This window comes from Clupea harengus, chromosome 2 (assembly GCF_900700415.2).
Source record: "Clupea harengus chromosome 2, Ch_v2.0.2, whole genome shotgun sequence".
Taxonomy (NCBI): Eukaryota; Metazoa; Chordata; class Actinopteri; order Clupeiformes; family Clupeidae; genus Clupea; species Clupea harengus.
Window position 1 is genome coordinate 23,730,201 of NC_045153.1, and position 22,018 is coordinate 23,752,218.

At 40.5% G+C, this 22,018-nt stretch overlaps 2 protein-coding genes across 2 annotated transcripts; both read right to left on the reverse strand.

The window, feature by feature from the left end:
* Nucleotides 1–473: 473 nt before the first annotated feature.
* Nucleotides 474–3,937, reverse strand: LOC105902676 (histamine N-methyltransferase-like). The gene is made up of 7 exons (XM_012830321.3): nucleotides 3,764–3,937; nucleotides 3,409–3,551; nucleotides 2,519–2,571; nucleotides 2,049–2,156; nucleotides 1,758–1,888; nucleotides 1,504–1,597; nucleotides 474–1,350 (listed from the first exon to the last, which is right to left on the reverse strand). The coding sequence occupies exons 1-7, from the start codon at nucleotides 3,911–3,913 to the stop codon at nucleotides 998–1,000; spliced, it is 1,032 nt and encodes a 343-aa protein (XP_012685775.2). The 5' UTR covers nucleotides 3,914–3,937; the 3' UTR covers nucleotides 474–997.
* Nucleotides 3,938–5,437: 1,500 nt separating this feature from the next.
* On the reverse strand, nucleotides 5,438–10,044 carry hnmt (histamine N-methyltransferase). Its single transcript, XM_012830318.3, has 7 exons — nucleotides 9,895–10,044; nucleotides 9,190–9,336; nucleotides 7,975–8,027; nucleotides 7,095–7,202; nucleotides 6,767–6,897; nucleotides 6,573–6,666; nucleotides 5,438–6,489 (listed from the first exon to the last, which is right to left on the reverse strand). The coding sequence occupies exons 2-7, from the start codon at nucleotides 9,324–9,326 to the stop codon at nucleotides 6,134–6,136; spliced, it is 879 nt and encodes a 292-aa protein (XP_012685772.1). The 5' UTR covers nucleotides 9,327–9,336; nucleotides 9,895–10,044; the 3' UTR covers nucleotides 5,438–6,133.
* Nucleotides 10,045–22,018: the final 11,974 nt, after the last annotated feature.

Here is a 22,018-nt window from a genome sequence, read left to right on the forward strand (position 1 = left end):
TCACCTAAAGCTGCAGTTGAACTGGCATATAAAGGGCCTGTGAACTCTGTGCTGCAGTGGAGTTTGGTTTATATTAGCATGTTTCGTGCGGCTCAAGCCTCTGGGAATATTACACTGTGTACGAGGATTGAGTCTTCTTCGCATCTGGTTTCTCTAGCCTCGGGGTTTATTATCTCAGTGACAAATGCTCTGTCACTCTCTGATAGCAGAATGCACGGTTATGGGGGAGCCGTTGTAATGTGAGCGATCAAGACTAACATAGTTGGGGAGAAAGAGCCTGACAGAAGAAGTCATGGAGATTTTCAATTAGGTTTCAGTAGAGGGACTGCTTACTCTCCAGGATCCTGACAAAAGTTGTGAGGAATTCATTGGTGCCTGCGCTCAATTTAGGTCTGACAAGAACACATTGGGTGTAAATGAACTGAAGCTATTATGCCTCCACTGTACTAATCAGCCTGAAATTACACAACAAATCCAGCACAAATCCATATTTTATTGCTTATATTGAAAATGACTTTCCACTGCAGTCACATAATTTGAGCTGACTGACCATGCAACTCAGCTAATTAGGCTACCAATTTGATGATGAGCATCATATAAATGAATTATATTTTGCATTTCATCAGGTATCATGTTCACTTTGTTCTTCTGGCCAGATTCCCCATAAGTGGACCCCAGTTGCTTCAATTAGAATGTAACAGGCAGGAGCGCCATCTTCTGGTGTGTCTAGAAAATGCTGGGGCCCACTATGTGCACTGGACATTGTCCACCAGTACATCTATTTCCAGGAAAAAGACACATAAAAAGGCAGAAAGCATTTTCATGATCATGCCTGTAGAATTACAAAATCACTGTAAGTGATAAAAGCCTCTGACAAGCAATGTTGAGGACACTGTAGCGTGCTGCTGAAATGACAAATAACATGCATGTCTCTATCAACCTCAGTTAGTACTACTGGGGGGGGGGGGGGGTAGAGCAGGAAAGAGGGGGTGTTGTGTTAGGCCTGTATGAGGAAACAGGTCAGGCTGCAGTCAAACAGCCTACGCCCGTTCTTCTCCGTGCTGCACTTGTCGCGGAGCAGGTCCAGGATTTTGGCTCTCATCTCAGGGCTGTAGGCCTTCTGGAAGCTGTCCTGGTCCGTCATGAAGTCCAGCAGCATCGCTCCCAGTTTGCTGCCCTCGACGAAACACTCGGTGATGTCCATGGTGTTGGGAATGCTGTGCTCCTCATACTTCAGACCCAGCTTGTCCAGCTTGCCTTTGACGTCGGCGGCAGAAATGTACTTAGTGACGGACTTTGTGCAGAGATCCTTCGCGAAGGTACTCCATAGAGTAGCCCAACTACTGCCAGCTAAACATGGGGGTGGGGGGGGGGGGGGGATAAACATAGAAACCAAGGGAGTGTGGGGTGAACAGGCTTAAACACAACAACATCAGGCCCATCCATACATTTGGAGATTTGTTACTAGACTGAAAAAGGCCACAGTTTGTTTAGAATGTCTACCTGCTTCATGAATTATCATGAGCCTTCCCTTTTCTCGCAACAGGCTGTGGAAAAACTTGATGGCGGCAGCATAATCATCCATGTAGTACAGCATCTGCAGAGGGTGAATAGATGGTGAATGGATGAAGATGAATCGGTTATAAACATGCATACATGTTGACTTGTCATGGACATAATGCATATCTGTAACAAATCTGACATTTGAATCCCCATATTGCTATGGTGTATGCAGCTGAATAAGTCAATCATTGTACCTGAATCATGTTCATGAAGTCAAATCTTTTTGTGTCTTTCGTGTCTTTAACTTGTTTCTCATATTCAGCACATGACACAGCATTCCAGGCGAAAGGAACCTTTTGAAGGTTCGGGGACTTAGCCACTGATGCTGTACAGGACAGTGGAGGAGTATTTTGTAACTCATGCTGACTTTAGTTGGAGTTCACAACTGAACTGTCAAATGCATAGAGAATCAAATTATTCTCACACTGATTTCATTACTACATCTTAGAAAAGATAGTTGTGGGGATAGTGGCAAGGGGTATCACCTTTAAAGTTTTCAATGAGTGCAATGCTTGGCTCCACAATGTGAGCATCGATTTGAGTGGTGGGAAACTTAGACTGCAGGATATTCAGCATATGAGAGTCCATTTCACCTGTTGACAACAAACTTCAGATTAAATACTGATATTGATTCTGCACATATCGATATATAATTCAGATTAAATACTGACAATGATTCTGCACATATCTGTATATAATTCAGATTAAATACTGACAATGATTCTGCACATATCTGTATATTCAGATTAAATACTGATATTGATTCTGCACATATCGGTATATAATTCAGATTAAATACTGACAATGATTCTGCACATATCTGTATATAATTCAGATTAAATACTGACATCCAAGCAGGACAAAATGAAATGGAGTGAGCAGGAATGGCCAGTAGATGGAGACAAAGAACAGGAAATGAACACATGGAACTTAGCGCCAGACCAGATCACGGTACCTTGGCCACTTCCAACACCAAGAAAGTTCAGATCTGATTTTCCCTCTCCAATTCTAAAACATACAAAATAGTGTTACATTACAAAAAGAGAATAGAGTTTATGTATGTTATGGTTTTACTCCCTACCACACCATATAAATGTCATTATCTTTCCATAGTTCAATGCATAGGATACATCATCACTTGGCACATGGCTAGGATGCAACATTTAGGCCACACATATATGAAAAGACAGACTGATAAAAGCTTACTCGTTTATAATTCATTCAGTAACCTGTTTACATTACAAGTCGTTTGATTTACATATGAATGAACTATAACCTTTTACCAGTATCATTATCTAATTGTATCAGAAGCTTACAGTACTGCACTCTCAATATGGAAGCCTCAAGTACATTTGGGCTATTTCATATGAATTTCATATGAATTTGGGCTATTTCATAGAGTTTAGTGTTAAAACAAAGACTATTTCACAGCCCTGTTCTGCATTCTGTTTACATTAAAGACTTTTGATGGGAAAGACCAGTTACAGCTGTACTGATAGAAAATGATCTTGTTGTGAGGAAAAATCCACTTTCTACACATGCTGACTTGCAGCTGATGCTGACTTCCCACAAATACTCACTTTTATCTAAGTTACATTTCAACAGTAGGAGTCCTGTTACTTGTCTGAGATTTTGGTAGTTTACTCCTCCCACCCCATCCCCCATCCCCCATTTCCTGAGTGTGCCCATGCCTTTGACTAATGACCAACTGTCCATGCCTTTGGACTAATCCATGTCCATGACTAATCCTTGGCGTGAGGACATTCAGATTTCGGACAACTCTTGTAAGCATGAGAACGTTAAGGATTTCTAACCACAGTGTTTAAGTTGCATGCTTTTTCCCACCTTGCAAATTCACCAGGGAGAACTTTGTCCATGAACTCTCGCATGACCGTGTGCTCCCCTGAATGCTGGAGGAAGAACTGAAATCTTTGCACATAGTCGCCTTCATAGCCAGCCTGAACTGTTGTGGTCGCCATGAGTAGCTCCTAGAGTGGAAGACACATCCAACACGTGGGGAACAAACTCAAAATCACAGCTGCTATGTGTAGCGAGTTCAGCCGAATAGCGGCCTCTCGTTGTTGTATGTCTGGCAAAAGTTGTTCAGCACCTACTACATTCTCAGTGATACTGAAGATGTTAATATCGAGGTCTAAAGCATGCAATACATGTAACAAATAGAAAATATTTCTTCATTTACCTTTGGCTTTGCTGGGTGGAAATGTGCACGCTGGTAGACAGAGCCTGCAAATAATGGATGATCGGTAGGGGAGTGTCCTGGTTGCATAACAGGCAGCTCAAAGTGCACACAAGAGGGGCTAGCAGCTGTGCAGTGAAATTCTAATGTCATTCAGTCAGCCCCCTGCTCCTTCCACCATCGCCCAGCCTTTGGAATGCTTTTAGCCAAGAAGCTCTGTATGTTAGTGTCACATCTCACATCTCACACTCAATGTGTTGAATTATCTATTTGAAAGGAAGGAATTTTGCATTTGTTCCTTGCCTTTTCCTTTTTTTGAGGAAGTGAAAATGAACTTTTGTATGTGTAAAACTATTATGGCTTATAAACTGTATTATATAAACATATTTTGTATTCAGTATGGCTGAAATGCCATAATCTGCATTTTAAACACTAACTTGTTGTATCCACACTGTTTTGAGGCACCTATTCATATATGAACAAGTTTAGCATATGCAACAGTGCAGGTCATTGCAGTTCACTGGGCAACGTTGTGCAACGAGTCAGTGGTGTATTACAGACACAGAAGGAAAACAGTCTGAGCAAATGTCAGTGAAAACTACTGCTGTATTTAATTTGAAGTCAGACTTCATACCTGCCTGGAGTTCACAGATTGTATAGACGTAGGAGGTCCACTATCTAAAGTAAAGTTATTCGCAAATGGAAGCAACACCAAACAACTGTCCATCGCTCTAGGTCTGGGGCTCCATGCAAGATATCCCCTCGTGCGGTATCGGTGATCATCCGAAAGGTGCAGAATAACCCCAGAACTACACAGGGGGAGCTTGATCTCAATCTCCTTGATCTCAAGGCAGCTGGGACCACAGTCACCAAGAAAACCATTGGCAACACACTACGCCGTAATGGTTTGAAGTACTGCAGAACTCTCAAGGTCCCCATGCTCAAGGAAGCACATGTACAGGGCCGTCTGAAGTTTGCCAATGAACACTTGAATGATTCTAAGGAGGATTGGGAGACAGGATGTGGTCAGATGAGACCAAAATCAAGCTCTTTGGCATCAACTCGACTTGCCGTGTTTGGAGGGGGATGAATGCTGAATATGACACCATCCCCACCGTCAAGCATGGAGGTGGAAACATTATGCTTTGGGGCTGTTTCTCTGCCAAGGGTACAGGACGACTCCACTGCATCGAGGGGACTATGGATGGGGCCATGTAATGTGGAATATTGGGCTTGAACCTCATTCCCTCCCATTGAAAACGCAACCTTAAGGATTTGGAGAGGATCTGCAAAGAGAAATGGACCAAAATCCCTCCTGAGATGTGTGTAAACCTGGTGACCAACTACAAGAAAAGTCTGACGTCTGTGCTTGCCAACAAGGGTTATTCCACCAAGTACTAAGTCATGTTTTGCTAGGGGTTCAAATACTTATTTTCTGCATCAAATGCAAATTAAGTCATAAATGTTATAAAATGCAGTTTTCTGGATTTTTTTGTTGATATTCTGTTTCTCACTGTTAAAATATACCTACTATTACAATTATAGATCACACATTTCTTTGCAAGTGGCCAAACTTGCAAAATCGGCAGGGGTTCAAATACTGTATGTAGGGAAAGAGGAAAACATTTTTTTTTTTAACACAGATGAAGTAAAAGACCAAGTCCTGTGGATGCTGGCTGGCTTTTAATAACTTTAATAATAACTTTTCATATGATTTTACAGGATTTTACATGATATCCACACTAGATTGAGTGATCTGGTGGAATGGACTGACAACTCATTTTTTTCCTGAAAGAAAGGACAACCGTGAACAGAATGCTCCAACAGGTTACAGCAGGCCGCTTGTCTTCATGCCAGTGCACTTCAATACAAATGAAGGGGCAATATAATGACAGATTCTTTTGTTTGAATAAGGCGTAGGTGTTCTTTATAGAAATATTAACTCAACAAAAAGTATGACCTGTAACCATCATTTCATAAGGGTTCAACTAGTCCACAAGCATGTGTCAAACAGCCAAGGTAAAAGGGTGGTAATAAATCATTTGTGATCTAGAGGCTGGTTCTTCATTGTGTTGATTAACAATTCACCTTGACCTAAGCAAATTGCTGCTAATAATCATAAAAAAATCTTTTTTATCAAGTGATTTAAGATAAAACATAAGCACTGCTATGGACTTGTTTACTACATTTCTCTGATATGTAATCATGCATTTGTCTACGTCTGATTGCCTGATGTGTGCAAATAAGCGTTTTCATACATTAATGTGTCTAAAAACGACTCTAAAAAATACACCTGATAATTAGATAATTCCTTTGAAACAGCTGATCTAGGTCATGCAAAGGAGTACCGTACACCTTTGATTTAACAACCCCCTATGGGTCCAGGACTAACACTCCGAGGTTGTTGTTGAATATGACTCTCCCATCCTCCTCACTGCTGCAGTCTGGGTGGCGCAGTAGAGCCTTCACACCTGCTTTGAGCTCAGGAGAAGCGTTCTTACTAAAGTCTATGACCTCAGTCAAGAAGTCCAGCAGCAGTTCGCCTTTCTCGTCCCCCTCTGTGAAGCACTCGGTGATGTCCATTTTTGATGGGAGCTCGTAGTTTTTGTATGGGATGCCCTTAGCGTCCAGGAAGGTTTTGATATCCCCGGTGGTGACACACTGACTGATCTCAGTGTTGCAGAGTTCTGCTCTGTATGTCCTCCACAGCTTGCCCCATCCACTCTGGCCTGTTATTACCACATCATTGTCAGCCACATCAGTCAGTCATATGGAAGTACAGTTGCATAGAAATGTGAACCGAAATACCCACCAGACACTAGAATGATCACCAGCCTCCCGTTCTCACTCAGTAGACTCCTAAAGAATGAGACGGTTGCTTCAGGATCTTTGACATAATACAGCATCTGTAGATGAGGAGAGATCACTTCAGCAAAACTGATTACACACATCTCTGGGTGCTTGTCACTGCACAGGTCAATGATCCTGCAGATCACATTATACAACCTGTATCATGTGAATGAAGTCAAACTTCTTATCCAGGTTTCTCTCTTTCCAGTGGCTCTCGAATTCGGACGCAGTCATCTTATTCCATGTGAAGTGTATATACTCAAGGTTAGGTGTTTTTGACACCAACACTGAGAAACACCAAAGGCAAGTTTAAAAAGGATGAAAAGATGAATCTAGAGATGTAGATTTCCCTGGTTAACAATGTCATTTGGAACCACCAGAATAATGTCAAGCCAATAACAAGCCAATAGACTTGACCATAAATTGAGAACTTTATGCACGAAAGCACCCATATGAAAAATATCTGTCTATTTTTGTTCATTACCCTTATACTTGAAGAGCATGTCTCCACTTGGTTCTACCACCTCATTGTTCACTGTGATTCCTGGAAGCTTCAGACGCATCTGGGAGAACATCTGCAGGTCCATCTCACCTACAGACAGTCATGAGCAGTGCCATAAAATCAGCCGAAAGAATTACTTCTTCTAACATCAGTAAAATAGAATTCACATAAAGCAAAGTGACTATCCACCAGGGTAATGACTATTGCCATATTCAATGCATCAGCAAAACTGAAGTCATATAAGGGGAATATTTATGTCAAGATCACTTTTACTTCAGGCCTATAAGCCACCTTTCAACAATAAAACATCAGTCTTGAACTACAGAACCAGTCACACACAAAGCCAAATTTCATGAGATGTTATGGCACCCATACTGAAAACACTATTGTTCATAGGCCTGGTTTGTCAGGTGAATTCATCAAAGGGGACTTTGACTAAGAGCCCCACAGTCTGACAGGCCATTGCAAAAGTTAGCACAGGATCAGAGGAACAAAGTGCCAGTGGCCAAACAGGCCATTTACAGCTAACAGCATCTTTGGCTGTCTCTCAGGGCCCATTTAAGTCTGTTGCTTAGGTGTTAGGTGTGTAATTCTGAGGCAGGTCTGCGGTGCTTTAACATGTCAATTATTACTCTGTGAAGGTTTTAGCCAACATGTAGTTGGCATGGACTGTGAAATGTTGACAGCAACCCACCAAACTAACTGGTTTATCTTGAAGCATGTCTAATGCAACCAACACAGGACAGATATTCTTTGACAGCTGCTCTTCTTTAAAAAGAGATGAAGTCAAACTTGTGAAGTCAAACGAAGTGGACTTTGTTTTCTCGCTGATAGAGAAAGTAGAAAAGTTGACATGACTTACCTGCTCCACTGCCCACACCTATGACATTGAGACTGCTTTTTCCTTTTCCAATTCTGGAGGGGAGAGAGGGAAATTGTAATTTAATACTGACTTTTTAAAAGCTGATATCATGGTGGCATAAAGGCAAGGGAAATGGATGATTATCTCTCCCACTGATGATACTTATAGCCTGGCATACAGACCGGATGAAACTCAATTTTTATTTTTGATATATATGCAATATAAACAATCTACTGGTGAAAATATGTCGTGACAATCACCATCCAAATTGTAAAATGTTCTTGGCAGCAGGCCAATGGGATTCACTTACTAAGAGGGTTACGCTGTGTCCTATACAAGATCACATGTATATACATAATGTGTCTTTAACACATTCTTAACCTATTCAATGCAAAGACCTTACGCAATGAGCGGTGGACCAGATAAGTGTCAGTGTTGGGCAACAAACAGAATGTTGCAATATTTAGGGAGGGCTCTAAATACTGGTAGTATAACAGGAAGTGTTGCCCATAGTACTGACTGCAGTTGTTTAGTTGAGCAGTACGTGAATAAAGCCCTGAATGCTGAAAGCTTAGGCTTCCTTAGAGAAGATCTTCCTAAAGCCAGTTCCTAAATGCCATTCCACTCATATTGCCTATTTCATGGGGTTCTCAATTTGGTAATCAGCTGTATGACATTTACATAGCTATTACTTTGACCTTTTCTTACTTGAAAACTCTGATGTGACCTATAGTCTGACCTGCTTAATGGTACTGCTTGGTAGCAGGACTGATCCTGAATCTGACTGTGCTGAAACTAAACAGTGAGTGTATGACACAGCACCTTTAGCGCTAGCTCTACTCAGGCACACATTTGTGTAGGGTTATGAGGAAGGGGTCAGATGTATGTGCTACATCTGTGGAATCATACAGGTAGAAGAGACTCTATAGGCAATGTTAATACAAGCTGTTCACTCCTGTAGAGCCTCATGTAACCATGGTTCTATGGCCTGTTGGAAACCTAGGCTGCCTGATCACTCTGGGTCAGAGAAGCCCTCAGAAGCAGATGTGCAGAGCAGAGTAGTAGTCCATATATGTATCTCCTTCCACGTCATAAAGTCACATGTACAAAGACATACTCAATATGTAATCAAGTAGCATCAACTAGATTTTAAATAGGCCAGAGAGCCATGTGTATATGTGTAAACATTGCTTTTGAGATACACAGCACTGTTACTTTGTAAAGATCTCAGGCAAAACTCCTTGGATGAAGTCTTGCATGCACTGATGTTCAGAGGAGCGCTCCAGAAATAGTCGGAATGACTTGAGGTATCTATTCTCATCTTCTACCAGGCTTCGAAAGGATGATGCCATTTGATTTCACCTAGAAGAAGGAAACATATAATGACGTCCTTGGTATGAAAGCAATTGGAAAAGCACTGGCACTTTTGAACCAGATGATTAATTAAATCAACCTCAAACGTTACCACAGACCTGCACTGGTTGTGTAGCGTGTTTAATAAAGTAGCCATTGGAAATATGTAGGCACTTTTCAAACTGTTATGCGGTACCATTAAAATCGCTTAACGCACGCTTTGCAGCCTGTACTCCCTGCCAAACAATGTTATCAGCCCATTCACTAACCTTTGCCCCCAAGCCTTCATTTAAAAAAAATACATTAAGTGTTGAAATGCACAGCTTCTATTTAGACACACGTGTGCGTATGCGACATTACAAGCCTTAAGAAAAAGACTCTACTGCAGATGACGAGAACTATAGGCTAATGAAAGATGGCCTGGCAAAGTAATTAGTCTTGACATTTCCGCTCGTCTGATCGATACTAAAGGTGACGGAATTAAGTGGGTTTGAATGTCAATTAATTTTTTGTTTACATCTTGGTATTATGCTCTAAATATATACGTTGTAATCAGTAGGCTATTACCTGTAATTCAGTTGAGCTGGATGATTATCTCAGTGTATTTTGCTTACGAGGTGTCAAACGAGTATACAGAAACCGTAGGCTACTTTGCAAGGGTGTCAACACTAGAGAATCTTCGGAACCACGTTCTTTCAAGCCAGACCGACTCCTCCCCTGTCTTACAGACAGCAGCAGCCCTTAAAGAGGCAGTAGCGTATTAATTAGTAACTCAAATGGGAAACCGGTAGTAGTCATTTTCAGTAATGATTTGAGACTTTGTCGTCAGTGTATTTGACAAAAGACTGGAATGATAACAACGGCGTCTCATTTAGCTAACTTAGTAGACAGTAAGAGTAGTAAACTGAAGTGAAAGATTAGGGAAGAATCTCTTTTCCGTTCATTGACTGATTTAACTGCCTTACTCAGTTACATTGACTGAAAAGGCTATGGCATTTCCTTTTGAGAGAACTTAAAGCACCACAGCCTACATATCAGCAACATAATCGTACAAATAAAGCTGCATCAAAATTTGGGATTGACCTCTTTGGTTGTCTTGCATGAAAGAATACATCTTAATCTTTTTGTTACAGGTAACTTTGTTTAACTGTTGTAGTTCTGAATTAAATCAATCTTTATTGTGCTGAATTCAAGTTTTTTTTTTGTGTGAAAAGGTTATTTTACATAGTCAACCCAGTCTCCAAGTGAAATCATAACATCCTTACAAAATAGCACTGTGAGAAAATGTAAGGATGTTGCCTCAGACATTGGACATTGGATCTTCTTGTTCATCGTGAGACATCTTATATAATTGTTTTACATCATTTTAAGTTTAAAGATTGTAGCATAAAAGAGGGTAGCAGCACTTCCTGGACTTGTGTGTGTGATGAGACTTTAAGTAATTCTCCCCATAATTCTCTGCGTGTATGTTAATGTAATATTAATGCACTACACGGGCATCAACCAGCATTAAACACACGGCAGAAATTACTAAGTGGTTAGCTGTCCCAAGCAACCACACAGGACGGTGGATAGACGATCGGGCACAGTTGCCCCCAGCACTCCCACAAGCCCAAGCAACAGCAGAGGCCTGTAGAACAGTCCGACAAAGTCCCTGAGGGGTTGGACCATCACCACCACAAACCGGGTCATCCTCACGAACCCATGGCATGGTGGAGGGCAAGGAACAACTGTCTCGGAAATGTTAGGAATGGGAAAGTGATGGCAGGATGGAGGCCCTTCTGCCGACAGTGACTGTATGGAGGACTCTCAGGCAGGTGGCACTGAAAGCCCCCAAGTCAGCAGCAGTGAGGCAGAAGACCCCCGCAGTCTTCTGTCCAGTGGCAACGCCGTGGGCCTTCTGGCAGGCAGCAGCGATGCTGTTGGGCAGTCCTCCTCCAGCAATGATGACGCCGGTGGTGGTGGTGATGGGAAGTGGCCTCCCTACCTGTTGGCGACTCGGAATCAGCAGCAAATGTTCTCCAGCTGCAGCATCCCTGGTCCCTCGTTGGTAACGAAAATGCTTTGGGGCCCTCAGGAAGCCTCCATCCCCTGCAAGTAAAAATGTAATGTTGTGGGTGGAGTCATGGCATAATTAGTACTGTTACGGTCCAATAGCACATGAGAGTCTAATACACAACATTAAGGTCCTCCTTCATTAGCTGATATAATAGACTAGAATACCACTAGGTTTGATCTTAGTATGCACACGCTCATGTAGCCTATAAATATGTAGTACACCCAAGTGGTAGCAGCTTTGACTCAGTCCATTACTCCTCTAGTTGACAGGATGTCTTTTACTGCTGCTTTTGAGATTGTGTTGCATAGTTTTGGATTCATTGTTACTTGATATATTATGTTTAGATCTTGAGAGTCACTTTGTAGTAAAGGTCGATGCAATGGTCCTGCAAAGTAATTCATCAACATTACAGCCCAGATGCTTGGAATTTTTTTTTATTTTCAGTCTTCTCAAATTTTTTATGCAGTCAGTTTCTTGTATTTTTTCCCTTTTGATGGTTGTACTGTTCATTGTACATGATAGACTTTGTATGTGTGATTCAAACAGACAACAAATTGTATCATACTGTATAAGTCGGAGAACATGTTTCACACACACATTCACTGACTTCTTAATAGAGTTGATGGATGAGGAAGTTTGATTCGACTTTCGATTCGACTTTCAATTCGATATTGAATAATTAGTTGTACACATGATTTTTTTCAAACTGCAAATAATCCCAGTCAAGTCAAACAGCTGTGTTTCCTATTAGGATACCAATTTCATGAACACGAGGGCTACCTGCCAACTCTCACGCATCGATTACTTGATTACTGAGTCACTGCACCGTACACATGCGTGGAAAAAAGACCATTTACTTACATGCATCTCAGGCCAAGGAACTCTATTGTTTTGGTTAATCTTTTCATCACTCAGGCCAAGGCTGAGTATTGGAAGTCGTCAGCATTGAGAAGCTACAGTTCTGTTGTTAACTGAGTTGACAACAGATTGTGATGACATTTGTTCATTCACCACCCTGGCGTTGTCAGTATGTCAGACTTTACACATCTGTTGTTGCGTGACATTGTATGCAACGTTTAACTACTTACGTACACACAATCTGAGTGCAGTCTTGTCTACCAAAGAATCATCTATACTCTGTTTGTAACCATAACGGTAACACAAAATCTTTAGAGAACTAGTCAACAAATCCCACTGCCACTGATGGAAACTTTCTCAGAATAAACCCTACAATATAGTAAACATTTTTAAAACTGCATCACAGTGTGTTTTGTGTAGAACTTGACAAATAAGTCTAAAATAGCAACAGCTCTCACCTAGGCCTAATTGAGTATGAAGAAACCCTGCAGTGCAATTTTCCACATGAGCTGCAACAAAGAGTCAGATATTATTACTCATATCGCATGTTACCGTATCATACCAAATTCCAAGCACATATGCCCAGTGGTTCTTAAATTAAAATGTGAAATTTCTACCCTTTTAGAGGGAGCTACTGAGACGACCGGTGGTAATAGGGCAGTCAAAGAAATGTACAGATGTCATCTTTTCATCATGCCCAACAAGATTCGCTAGGCTAGATTACGTTATTAGAATATTTTCACCATGCCATGGTCATGTCAACGACAATTTTAGATGGGCATGATATATTAGGATTCATAACAACAAGAAAATCCAAAGACATATCTACAAATTGTGCAAATACAGTTCACATGGATTTCCATGGGGAAATTCACCATGTTCATAAAACGACTGAAAATATTCAGATCACTGCATGTGTATTCCTCTTAAACAAACCCATTTAATCAGTTACTCATGATGCATAAACTTTCTCATAACTTACACCTACTGAGAGAGGTAGTCTAACGGATTGAATAAGAGAGGTAGTCTAGTGGATTCTCTGAGCAGAAAAGCTACCTAGAAGTTCAACCAACTGAAAACACAAATGTCTCGCTTAATTCTGACCACTGCATGTGTGTACTACTGAAATAAACCCAATGTTGGTTGGCTTTAACCTTGCTTTAACCAGGGTTTCTCTGACTGAGTACCATCTCTCAAAGCTTACTGTCACAGACATTAGATGACACACAGACTGAAGGTAGTTTGACAGTTTATTGAACCAGTCACAGCCAAGGGACAGTGGAAAAAAACGGGAACAAAGCACGGAACTAACGAAGACAGAACGACCTGGATGTCGTGCCGTAATCTTGTGTGAAGTGCGGAGACTGTAGACTGGAGTTTGTGTCGCCATGCGGTATATCCCATAAGTGATGTGAGACCAGACACCGGAGTGAAGCGAGTGAAAAGATTAAATAGGTGAGTGCCAGGTGCAGTGGCGTTTCTACATTAGGGGCAAATGGGGCACTGCCCCACCAGATCCAGATGGCGCTGTGGTGCAGAAAGCTCAATACATCTGTGCTTTGTGGCAAGAAATATCTTATTTTATTTAATATGCAAAGTAGCGATTCAATTGTAAATGTGTGTGTGAATTAACTAGACTCACAAGCGTTATAGTGCTGTTTTGGAGTAATTTGATTTGTGTGTGTTTCTGTGTTTGTGCTTGCTCTGTGAAATGCTGCCTGCTCTCTGCTGTCCCTCCCCTTCTGGGGCAGCGCTGCAAACATAAGACTGTTGCTATGGAAACACCATTGACGTGAGCAACACAGGCCAAAGTTTACATTGGGAGATGGGGCAGTTTTAGATGTGAACCATTAAATCTGCCTAGCAACCAGTGACCAAGAAAAAATAAATCATACAGATTGTACTCAGACAGATCTACGCCACTAACGTTACTGCTCATTAGCTATCGCTAGTTTTCTACTGTTTTGGAACCAGCCTCCATGTTTCAAGTTGCAGCCTGAAATAATTTCTGTTCATAAAACAACATTTTATGTAAGTTTTGTTCATTTAGCAGCATGATTTGTTGCTGTTATTTGTTTCAGTTGTGCCTTTTGCTTCATTTGTATGCGTGTGCCACAAGCTTGATAAAACATGCAAGTTATTTGAACTATGTGTGTATCTAATCTTTTTATTTAATTGCAATCTATTTTAATTACTTTGTTGCTGTATTATAAGTAACATCTTTGTGTCGCGCTGAGAACTGAAGCATGTGAAATGTAATTGAAATAGGATTTCTGCTTCCTGCCAGCACTCAAAATGCAGCCCATAGCCTATGCCTACCTGGGCATATAGGCAAATTGCTTATATAACAATATAATAATCAGCTAGCTCTATTTTTGTGACGATGACATGACGTCATACAAAATTGCCCCACCAGAAATTTCGGGCTAAAATCGCCACTGGCCAGGTGTGTGTGATTAAAACTCAGGTGAAAGAAAATGAGGTGCAGCTGGAGGAGTCGTCGCCGGAGGGGGCGTGGCAAGAGCCACGGATTCAGTGAAGACCTGACACTTACAGCATGCCTCTCATCCCAGCTAATTGGCTTTGAAGTCTTTTGTTGCACAGAGATGTCCTCCAGGATGTGGTAGGCCTGTACAATGCTGTCTTATCACAAAGAACATATAAAGACATCCTCATTCAAATATAAATAAGCCATAATAGAATATATACCAAACACAGACAAACTATTTGTCCATGGACTGGGTTGCAGCAATCCAGCCAACAAAAATGTGTCTGCAAACAATGACAGAAACAAACTTAACACTCAGGGCACTCAGAGAGCACATACTTCTGCCAAGGCCAAATTCCTCTGTAAGCAGACTGCCTGCTTGATTGCCTCCTCAAACTCTTCCAAAAGATCACATTTTTAACATTCAAACACTTAAACTGGAAAACAACATTTATTGTAAGAAATGATGACCTTCTTACCTGATGGTGGACAGAGAGGAAACACAGTATGAGGAAACAAAAGGGAAAAAGAGGGAGAAAGAGAATTACACAAACAGATAGATCCTGTGTTTGTATGTGTGTGTGAGTGTGTGTGTGTGTGTATGTGTGTGAAAGAGGGAGAGAGAAAGATTGCTCATAAAAGAACTGGTGGTTGAATAGATTTTTTTCTTCTTGTTGTCTGTATTGTTAAATAGCGGGACACCAAAACTATACAATAGAATAGAAGACAATAGATACTGTAAATGTAAATACTCGATTGAGTAATAACAACAGCAATTATTAGGCTGCTAGCTCAAACCTGACAAAATAGACATACCAAACCCATAGGTTCAGGCCATCCACAGGTTATCTAGGGTAATGTGTCTTTTCCCATAAGAAAGACACATACTGTACGTTTTGCACCGTAGAAGCATTTATCTCTCTCCTCTCTCAAGTTGTCCTCCAAATTCAGCATGTTCTGATAATTCACAATAGGTGAATATAAATATGCACATGTGCAAGTTACATGTCTTGATATCTGTTACTCGACCTAGTTGCTAACTTTGGTAGGTTAGGCTATCTGCTAATAAGATCCCTCTTTTGGCTTGGAAGCTATTGTTTCCTCACTGTAAAACATTACATGCATGTGCTTTCAGTCAAACATTTCTGATTTTAAGTTGCACATAGTGTCTATTATTATCTATAAAGTAAAAGCATTCTGACAAAACCTTAACACAGAACAAATGTTTTGTCTGCAGATATTGACCATTATCTCCTTTACCTGAATGATCACAAAATCTCATGAATAGGCCTGTGCAGGGGCGTAACTATAGGGGGTGCAGCAGGTGCGGCTGCACCTGGGCCCGTGGGGTTTCGGGGCCCGTAGCCGGGCCCAAAGGTATAAACGCGTCGTCCAACGGGCCCACTTCAGTTTCAGTACAGCGTTTAATTTTCTCGGATATGCTAATGTTCAATTACGCGCTATCAATAAGCGAATGGCAGTGTCAAATGCTATATATACACTTGAAAAAGCAAACTTATCTCACTCATGGTTGTTAATATTTTTTAGGGAAAAGTAGGAATTTATAACAAAACCATACGCTTATCCTACATACACTATAGAAACTATCAAAATACTATTCAATTAAATGAACAAGTTCCTATTTTCTTTGGTATTTTTGTGATTAGCAATGATGATTGTTGGGTAATATGTATGTTGTTGTCCAATGTCAAGTCTCTATTTAAACATGTGACAATACAATACGCTATAGTTAAACCAACTCTGATAACCTAGTTCATTGACCACTGCACAGCACAACTTTACTCGTAGCAATGCCTTTTAAGCACAAGAGTGGAAGTAAAAAAAGGGCAAGAGAAAAAAGAACAGGAGGAGAAGGCGGCAAATCGGCCTCAATTAGATTATTTTGGCTTTTTAACTAGCCCGTCAACTATAGTCGCCAGCCCACGGAGTCAGCAGTGCAGCAGTTCAGCTGGGATCAGTATCGCTGCTTCTGCCCTCAGTGGTGTGTCAGCAACCATGCAACAGTTAACCATTTTTACGGTAAGAAATGTTCCTGCTGAGAGTCAAACAAGACTTACTTCATTGTGTACACACCCGTCGCTTCTGATAGGTGTAAGTTTGATTCATTAAACACTATTTATATAGATAACAAACACCTTTGATTGGCGTTTTTTTTTGACGCGGTTGCGGAAGTAGGGAACGCTACGATTATTTTTTTTTTAAACGTTCACTAGGGGGGCCCGTCATAATATCTTGCACCTGGGCCCGTCGTTACTACGTTACGCCACTGGGCCTGTGCATTTCTTCATCTAACTGCCGCAGAAAAGCAGCTTTAAAAATGTAACACCCTCACTTTTTCTCGCAGTGCTATTTCGTAAGGATTTCAGTAGGAAACAAAATAGTTTCATTTCAGTAGGAAACATTAGTTTCACTTCAGTAGGAGACCAGTTGGTGCAGTGTAAGACTGATTGTCAGTCTGTGGCAGCCCTCTGAAACTATGTAGCTTACATAACCCTGACAATAACCTCTGTCTCCTGACTCAACCCCTAAACTTAGGTGTATGTAAACACAAAGTATTAGCCTAGTATTGTGGTCCTCTTTGGAAGTCAATACTGTAATGGCCTTAAGTGTCTTATATTGAGTGGTCAGCCTTTCAGCACCTCACAGTATCCATTTAACTTCTTACTGCAGTGGCACATGGCTGTTTTTTCTTTCCCCAATTACACAAACAAGCAAAACTGCCTTGCACCATTGCCTTAATTTTGCATCGGCGGGAAAGAGTTAGCCGTAACAACATAATTTATTTTCAGTGGAACTGTACAATGCTCATTGTAAACTACTGCCTGGGATGTTAATACATCATACCTCAACATCATACCTCAATATTCATGTCATGATCAACAGCAGTGGCAGTTATTGTCCTTAACTTGTCCTTATATTTATAATGAACAGATGTTCAGTTGTTGGTTAACAGATATCTACATTTTTATTGGGAACGTGTATCCAATCCAACCCATTTTGAGTGTCCTGGCATGTGATACAAATGTGGGCATTTGGTTATATCACAAGCTGTTCATTAACTTGGAAGAAGTCACTGCACATATGATGATTAGATAAGGACTGTGTTTGTGTAAAAAAAAAAAAAAGAAACCTAAGTACATCCACAAACGTAATTCAGTGATTTCAAGGTAATCATTAGGTAGGCTTTCTAAACTAACATTAAATAAGCAAAGTAGCTAAAGTTAACAAATAATGAAAAAGAGCTGTTCATTTACTGTAATGTCTGTAATATGAAAGTTTACGATTGTATTCATATTTAGTCCTGGTTTGAAAACTGTTAGTTAAGAGATCTTGGTTATAAGGTGTAAGTAGCATACACAAACCACCAGCGTACTTAATGTGTATGTATACTAGTGTTCATAGATTGTTAACCTTAACCCTAACCTAACCCATTTTGGAATGCATTAATATAAAGCAGTACATTATGCACACAAACACATTCTCCAAAACCTGTGGTGAACTAAATGCTGGCACAGTTCAAATCATTTGTCAACAAAACCTCTGCCCCTTTGGTCAGATCTCCACTCCAGCCTGGAGAAAAAGACTAGGTAAAAGTTATTGTGTTGCCCCTATGCATACCATCATTAGTGCAGTCCAGGCTGTAATTAACTTGCCTATGTAATGAAAGTGGAGGGTAGACAGAGAAGCTAATCATACATAGGATTACAGGACTGGTTCTAGCCCACATGCTTACCCAGTTTAAGATAAGGTACATATCCAAGATTCTGCCTTCGCCTAAATATGTATACCTCATTCATGAAGCCCTTTGCCATTCAGCTTTTACTCCGTCAAACCACATTAAGTTCTGAAAAAATGACTGGGCTGCTGGTAAATGATAAATCATAATTAAAATGAATTCAGGTCTAACTAAAACTGCTGAGGCCCACACTCAGAACGCGGCAGGGTAGCCTAATGCCTTGAGTAGGGGGCTTAAATGGATGGATTAACCATGACAAGATCGCAACATCCAGCCGCTCCCCAGCAAGGTGGCCACGACACAACCACTTAAGTTCATTTTCTTCCTGAGTGGAGCTGACATGCTTAACTAAATGAGTTAAATTAAACAAAAAGATTTAAACGATTCTACTTCCTGGAGACCCGATATTCCTTGTCCTGAACTCTCTGGCAGCATTTGCAAAGTGTAACCAACAGCATTCAAGTGAAAAGAACCAAGCAAAACTCTAAGTTGAGAAAGGGAGAAAAATTGATTAAGACATAACAGCATAACTAATTATGCAAATGACACCATCTATAATGTGAGTCTTTGCCTCAGCTTCAAGATGTGTTATGTCTGCATCAGGCTCACTTAGTATTCTCTCATAGTCCTCTCTCACTTGGAAACACATGGATGTGTACACAGAGTGCATTACGCACAAATAATAATAAAAAAAGGATTGAATTCCTCAGAAACAAGTCATTCGCAAGAGAGCGAGTATCATTTCGATAAAATGGAGAGTGGTTGAAGATCATGAGAGATCACAATAATATATATATATAGAACTCCATTGTGAGCACCCAGCCATTCATCAAAAATGAGTTACAAAGGATGAAGGGTTTATCATCGCCGGGGCTGGAGATTAGGGGCAGGAGGCAGCAAATATAAAGGGAAGAATTTCATCTTTCTTCTAAGGGCGGTTATGAAAATGAGGAATGTTGCATATTCACAAATCTACCAAGGCAAAAAAGGAGGCCCTTTACAAAACAAGAGAAGATGAAGAGACCAAATTCAACAATTTCTTTCAAGACAAACAATACCTCTCAACATATGTAGCACAAAGAAGACTGGATATACCAAAAAGAAAGACATTATTGCACACTTCTGTTGGGTATTTAGTAGGGATGCACCAATACCCCTTTTTTCAGACCGAGTGAGACATTTGTGTACTTGCTGATACCGAGTACCGGTATCAGCCTATGCCAGTGTACTATCAACTTTTCCTACCCAACTATTTCCGGGAGACAAATCTGATAGGGCAGCAAAAAATGACAGAACACCTCATGACTGCGGCCTTGAGTTTAATGTAATGGTGCCATGAAGTGGTATCTGTGTAAGGTATTGGAGTATTCTCATGAGTACGAGTTTGAATATTTTAGCACAGTATCAGCCCAATACCCGATATTGGTATCGGTGCATCCCTAGTGCATTTAGATAATCAATACTTGCTATAAGCAAGCAGGGCCCTCATATCTATGTCCAATGAGAATGAAACATCATAGTTCCACAGAGTATCACAATTTATTAGCATTTTTCGTTCAACTCTTCAAAAACACACAAATATGACGGAAATCACAATGTAAACAAAAGTCCAGTGTTTTTCTTTCACGCAACTGGATATTGTTGAGAGCATATTTAACATTTGTGAAGAAGCGATGTAAACCTAGAAAAGTCTGAGGGGCAACTTAAAGACCACGACTCCTTAATGGTCACTGAAGAACACTTCTTAAAAATGCACATCAGTATAAACAATAAATGCAAGGCCACTTTTTTATGTTTTAATAAATAAGGTTCAAGCATGCATATGCACAGTTGAATGTTCCAGTATATATTGCCATTTTGCCATAACGTCAATTGGAAAGAAAGATAACCTTAAAATCACTTACTATACATTTCTGTGGTCGTCTCATGTGTTAACTAACAATGGCTCCAAACCACTAGACTTGACCCTTGAGAAAACGCAACCATAGGGAATTACCAGGCATACTGATCAACACTGTGTTAAATGAGAGTAAATAGCACATTTTGAACCCTCATGTTTTTACATTGGTACATGATTTGGTACTTCATATGAACCAAACTGTGAGCAGCAATGTCAAAGTATTCTGCATGTATTAAAGGTGCAGTTTGAGGTTTTTGCAAACAACTCAAGTAAAATTGACAAAAAAATTGAACATTTGTCTTTGGGGTCAGGCATGACCTCAGCATTTTATGAAAAGAGTACACAATCTGGAGACAACTCATCTAAATGTTGGAATATGCAACACTGATGTTGGTATTGTTTGTGACGCAATCAAGGCCGGCTTCCTTTTTTTAAATCCAACTACTTCAGACACACTCTCCCCTTTGCTGTCCTGCTCTGCTTTGAGGCATTGGGTTGGTTTCGGAATGTTTCAAATGCACAATGACAAAAGCTAACCACCTCCACCCATGTTTAGAAGTCCTGACATGGTTCTCCTCAAATGTCTATTGTTTTAAGTTCTGTTGACAAACATATCAACAATAGCCGAAGAAACATAAACATAATGTTACCCAGATATCTTGACTGTTTGTTTCTAGTGTTTCAAATCATTCGTTTCTATTATATTTAATGCATTAACAGATATCTAAATAATTGCAGGGAAACACAAGAAACAAAGAAAGAAGATGTATCCATGAGAATGTTAGTAAACTTGGTCTTTCAATAAGAGCTTCAGAATAAGATCATAAATGTAGGGCTAGTTTTCCATGGCAAAAACACAAAACTGCACCTTTAAATAGGTAGCCCTGGACGATTATTATCAGACCAATCAATACACTAAATAAATAAATAAATAACTCTATAAATAAATAAATAAACAACTCATTAAATAGCCATACTATTTAAACATTCAACCCATTTCCAATGGCATGTAATGAAGCTCCAGTATCCTTCGGCAATACTGTTTATATACAGTGCTTGTCATCTGAGTCCACGCAGTGACAGTTTGCAGGAAATACAGCACTACAACATGATTTCACATTCTGGGGCTGAACTGACCACCGCAGGAGCCAACAGGCTAAACTCTGACCTGGAAAACTATTTTCCAGTTGTACATCAGGCCAAACAGCGGCCTACAGACAGGAGGGTGAGGAGACATTTACACAATGGTCTGGCGGGGAACAGACGTGGCAGGACTGACGGAGTGGGCTGCTCTGACCGTACGCCAGACACCACTCTATTGACGGGGAGTAAGGCTGGCTGAATACAAAACAAACATATTAGCAAATCAATGAACTTAAAGGAATAAACAACCAAAGGAACTCAAACGCACAAATCACTTGAACACTTCATCAGCTCCCGCCAATTCTTTTCACAGACATAAGAAGCAGTTTCCCCAAAGATTGCTCATGCACACAATCACAACAATATCTATGGCAGTTCTAGCCTCTGAAACGCTCATTCTTGGGCATGTCCATACCAACATATCCAGCACTACATTGCACAGTCATGGTGGGCATTGTAACAAAACAAAAGTAAACTTGCTGGTAT

Excerpts from the sequence above, each read along its gene's own strand:
- LOC105902676 (XM_012830321.3), bottom strand. The coding sequence starts at position 3,913 with ATGACATTAGAATTTCACTGCACAGCTGCTAGCCCCTCTTGTGTGCAC. Across the intron at positions 3,552-3,763 it reads TCCACCCAGCAAAGCCAAAG|GAGCTACTCATGGCGACCAC; the intron begins GTAAATGAAGAA and ends CTTCCACTCTAG. Across the intron at positions 1,598-1,757 it reads ACTTCATGAACATGATTCAG|ATGCTGTACTACATGGATGA; the intron begins GTACAATGATTG and ends CACCCTCTGCAG.
- hnmt (XM_012830318.3), bottom strand. The coding sequence starts at position 9,326 with ATGGCATCATCCTTTCGAAGCCTGGTAGAAGATGAGAATAGATACCTC. Across the intron at positions 6,898-7,094 it reads CATGCTCTTCAAGTATAAGG|TGTTGGTGTCAAAAACACCT; the intron begins GTAATGAACAAA and ends GGTGTTTCTCAG. Across the intron at positions 6,667-6,766 it reads ACTTCATTCACATGATACAG|ATGCTGTATTATGTCAAAGA; the intron begins GTTGTATAATGT and ends CCTCATCTACAG.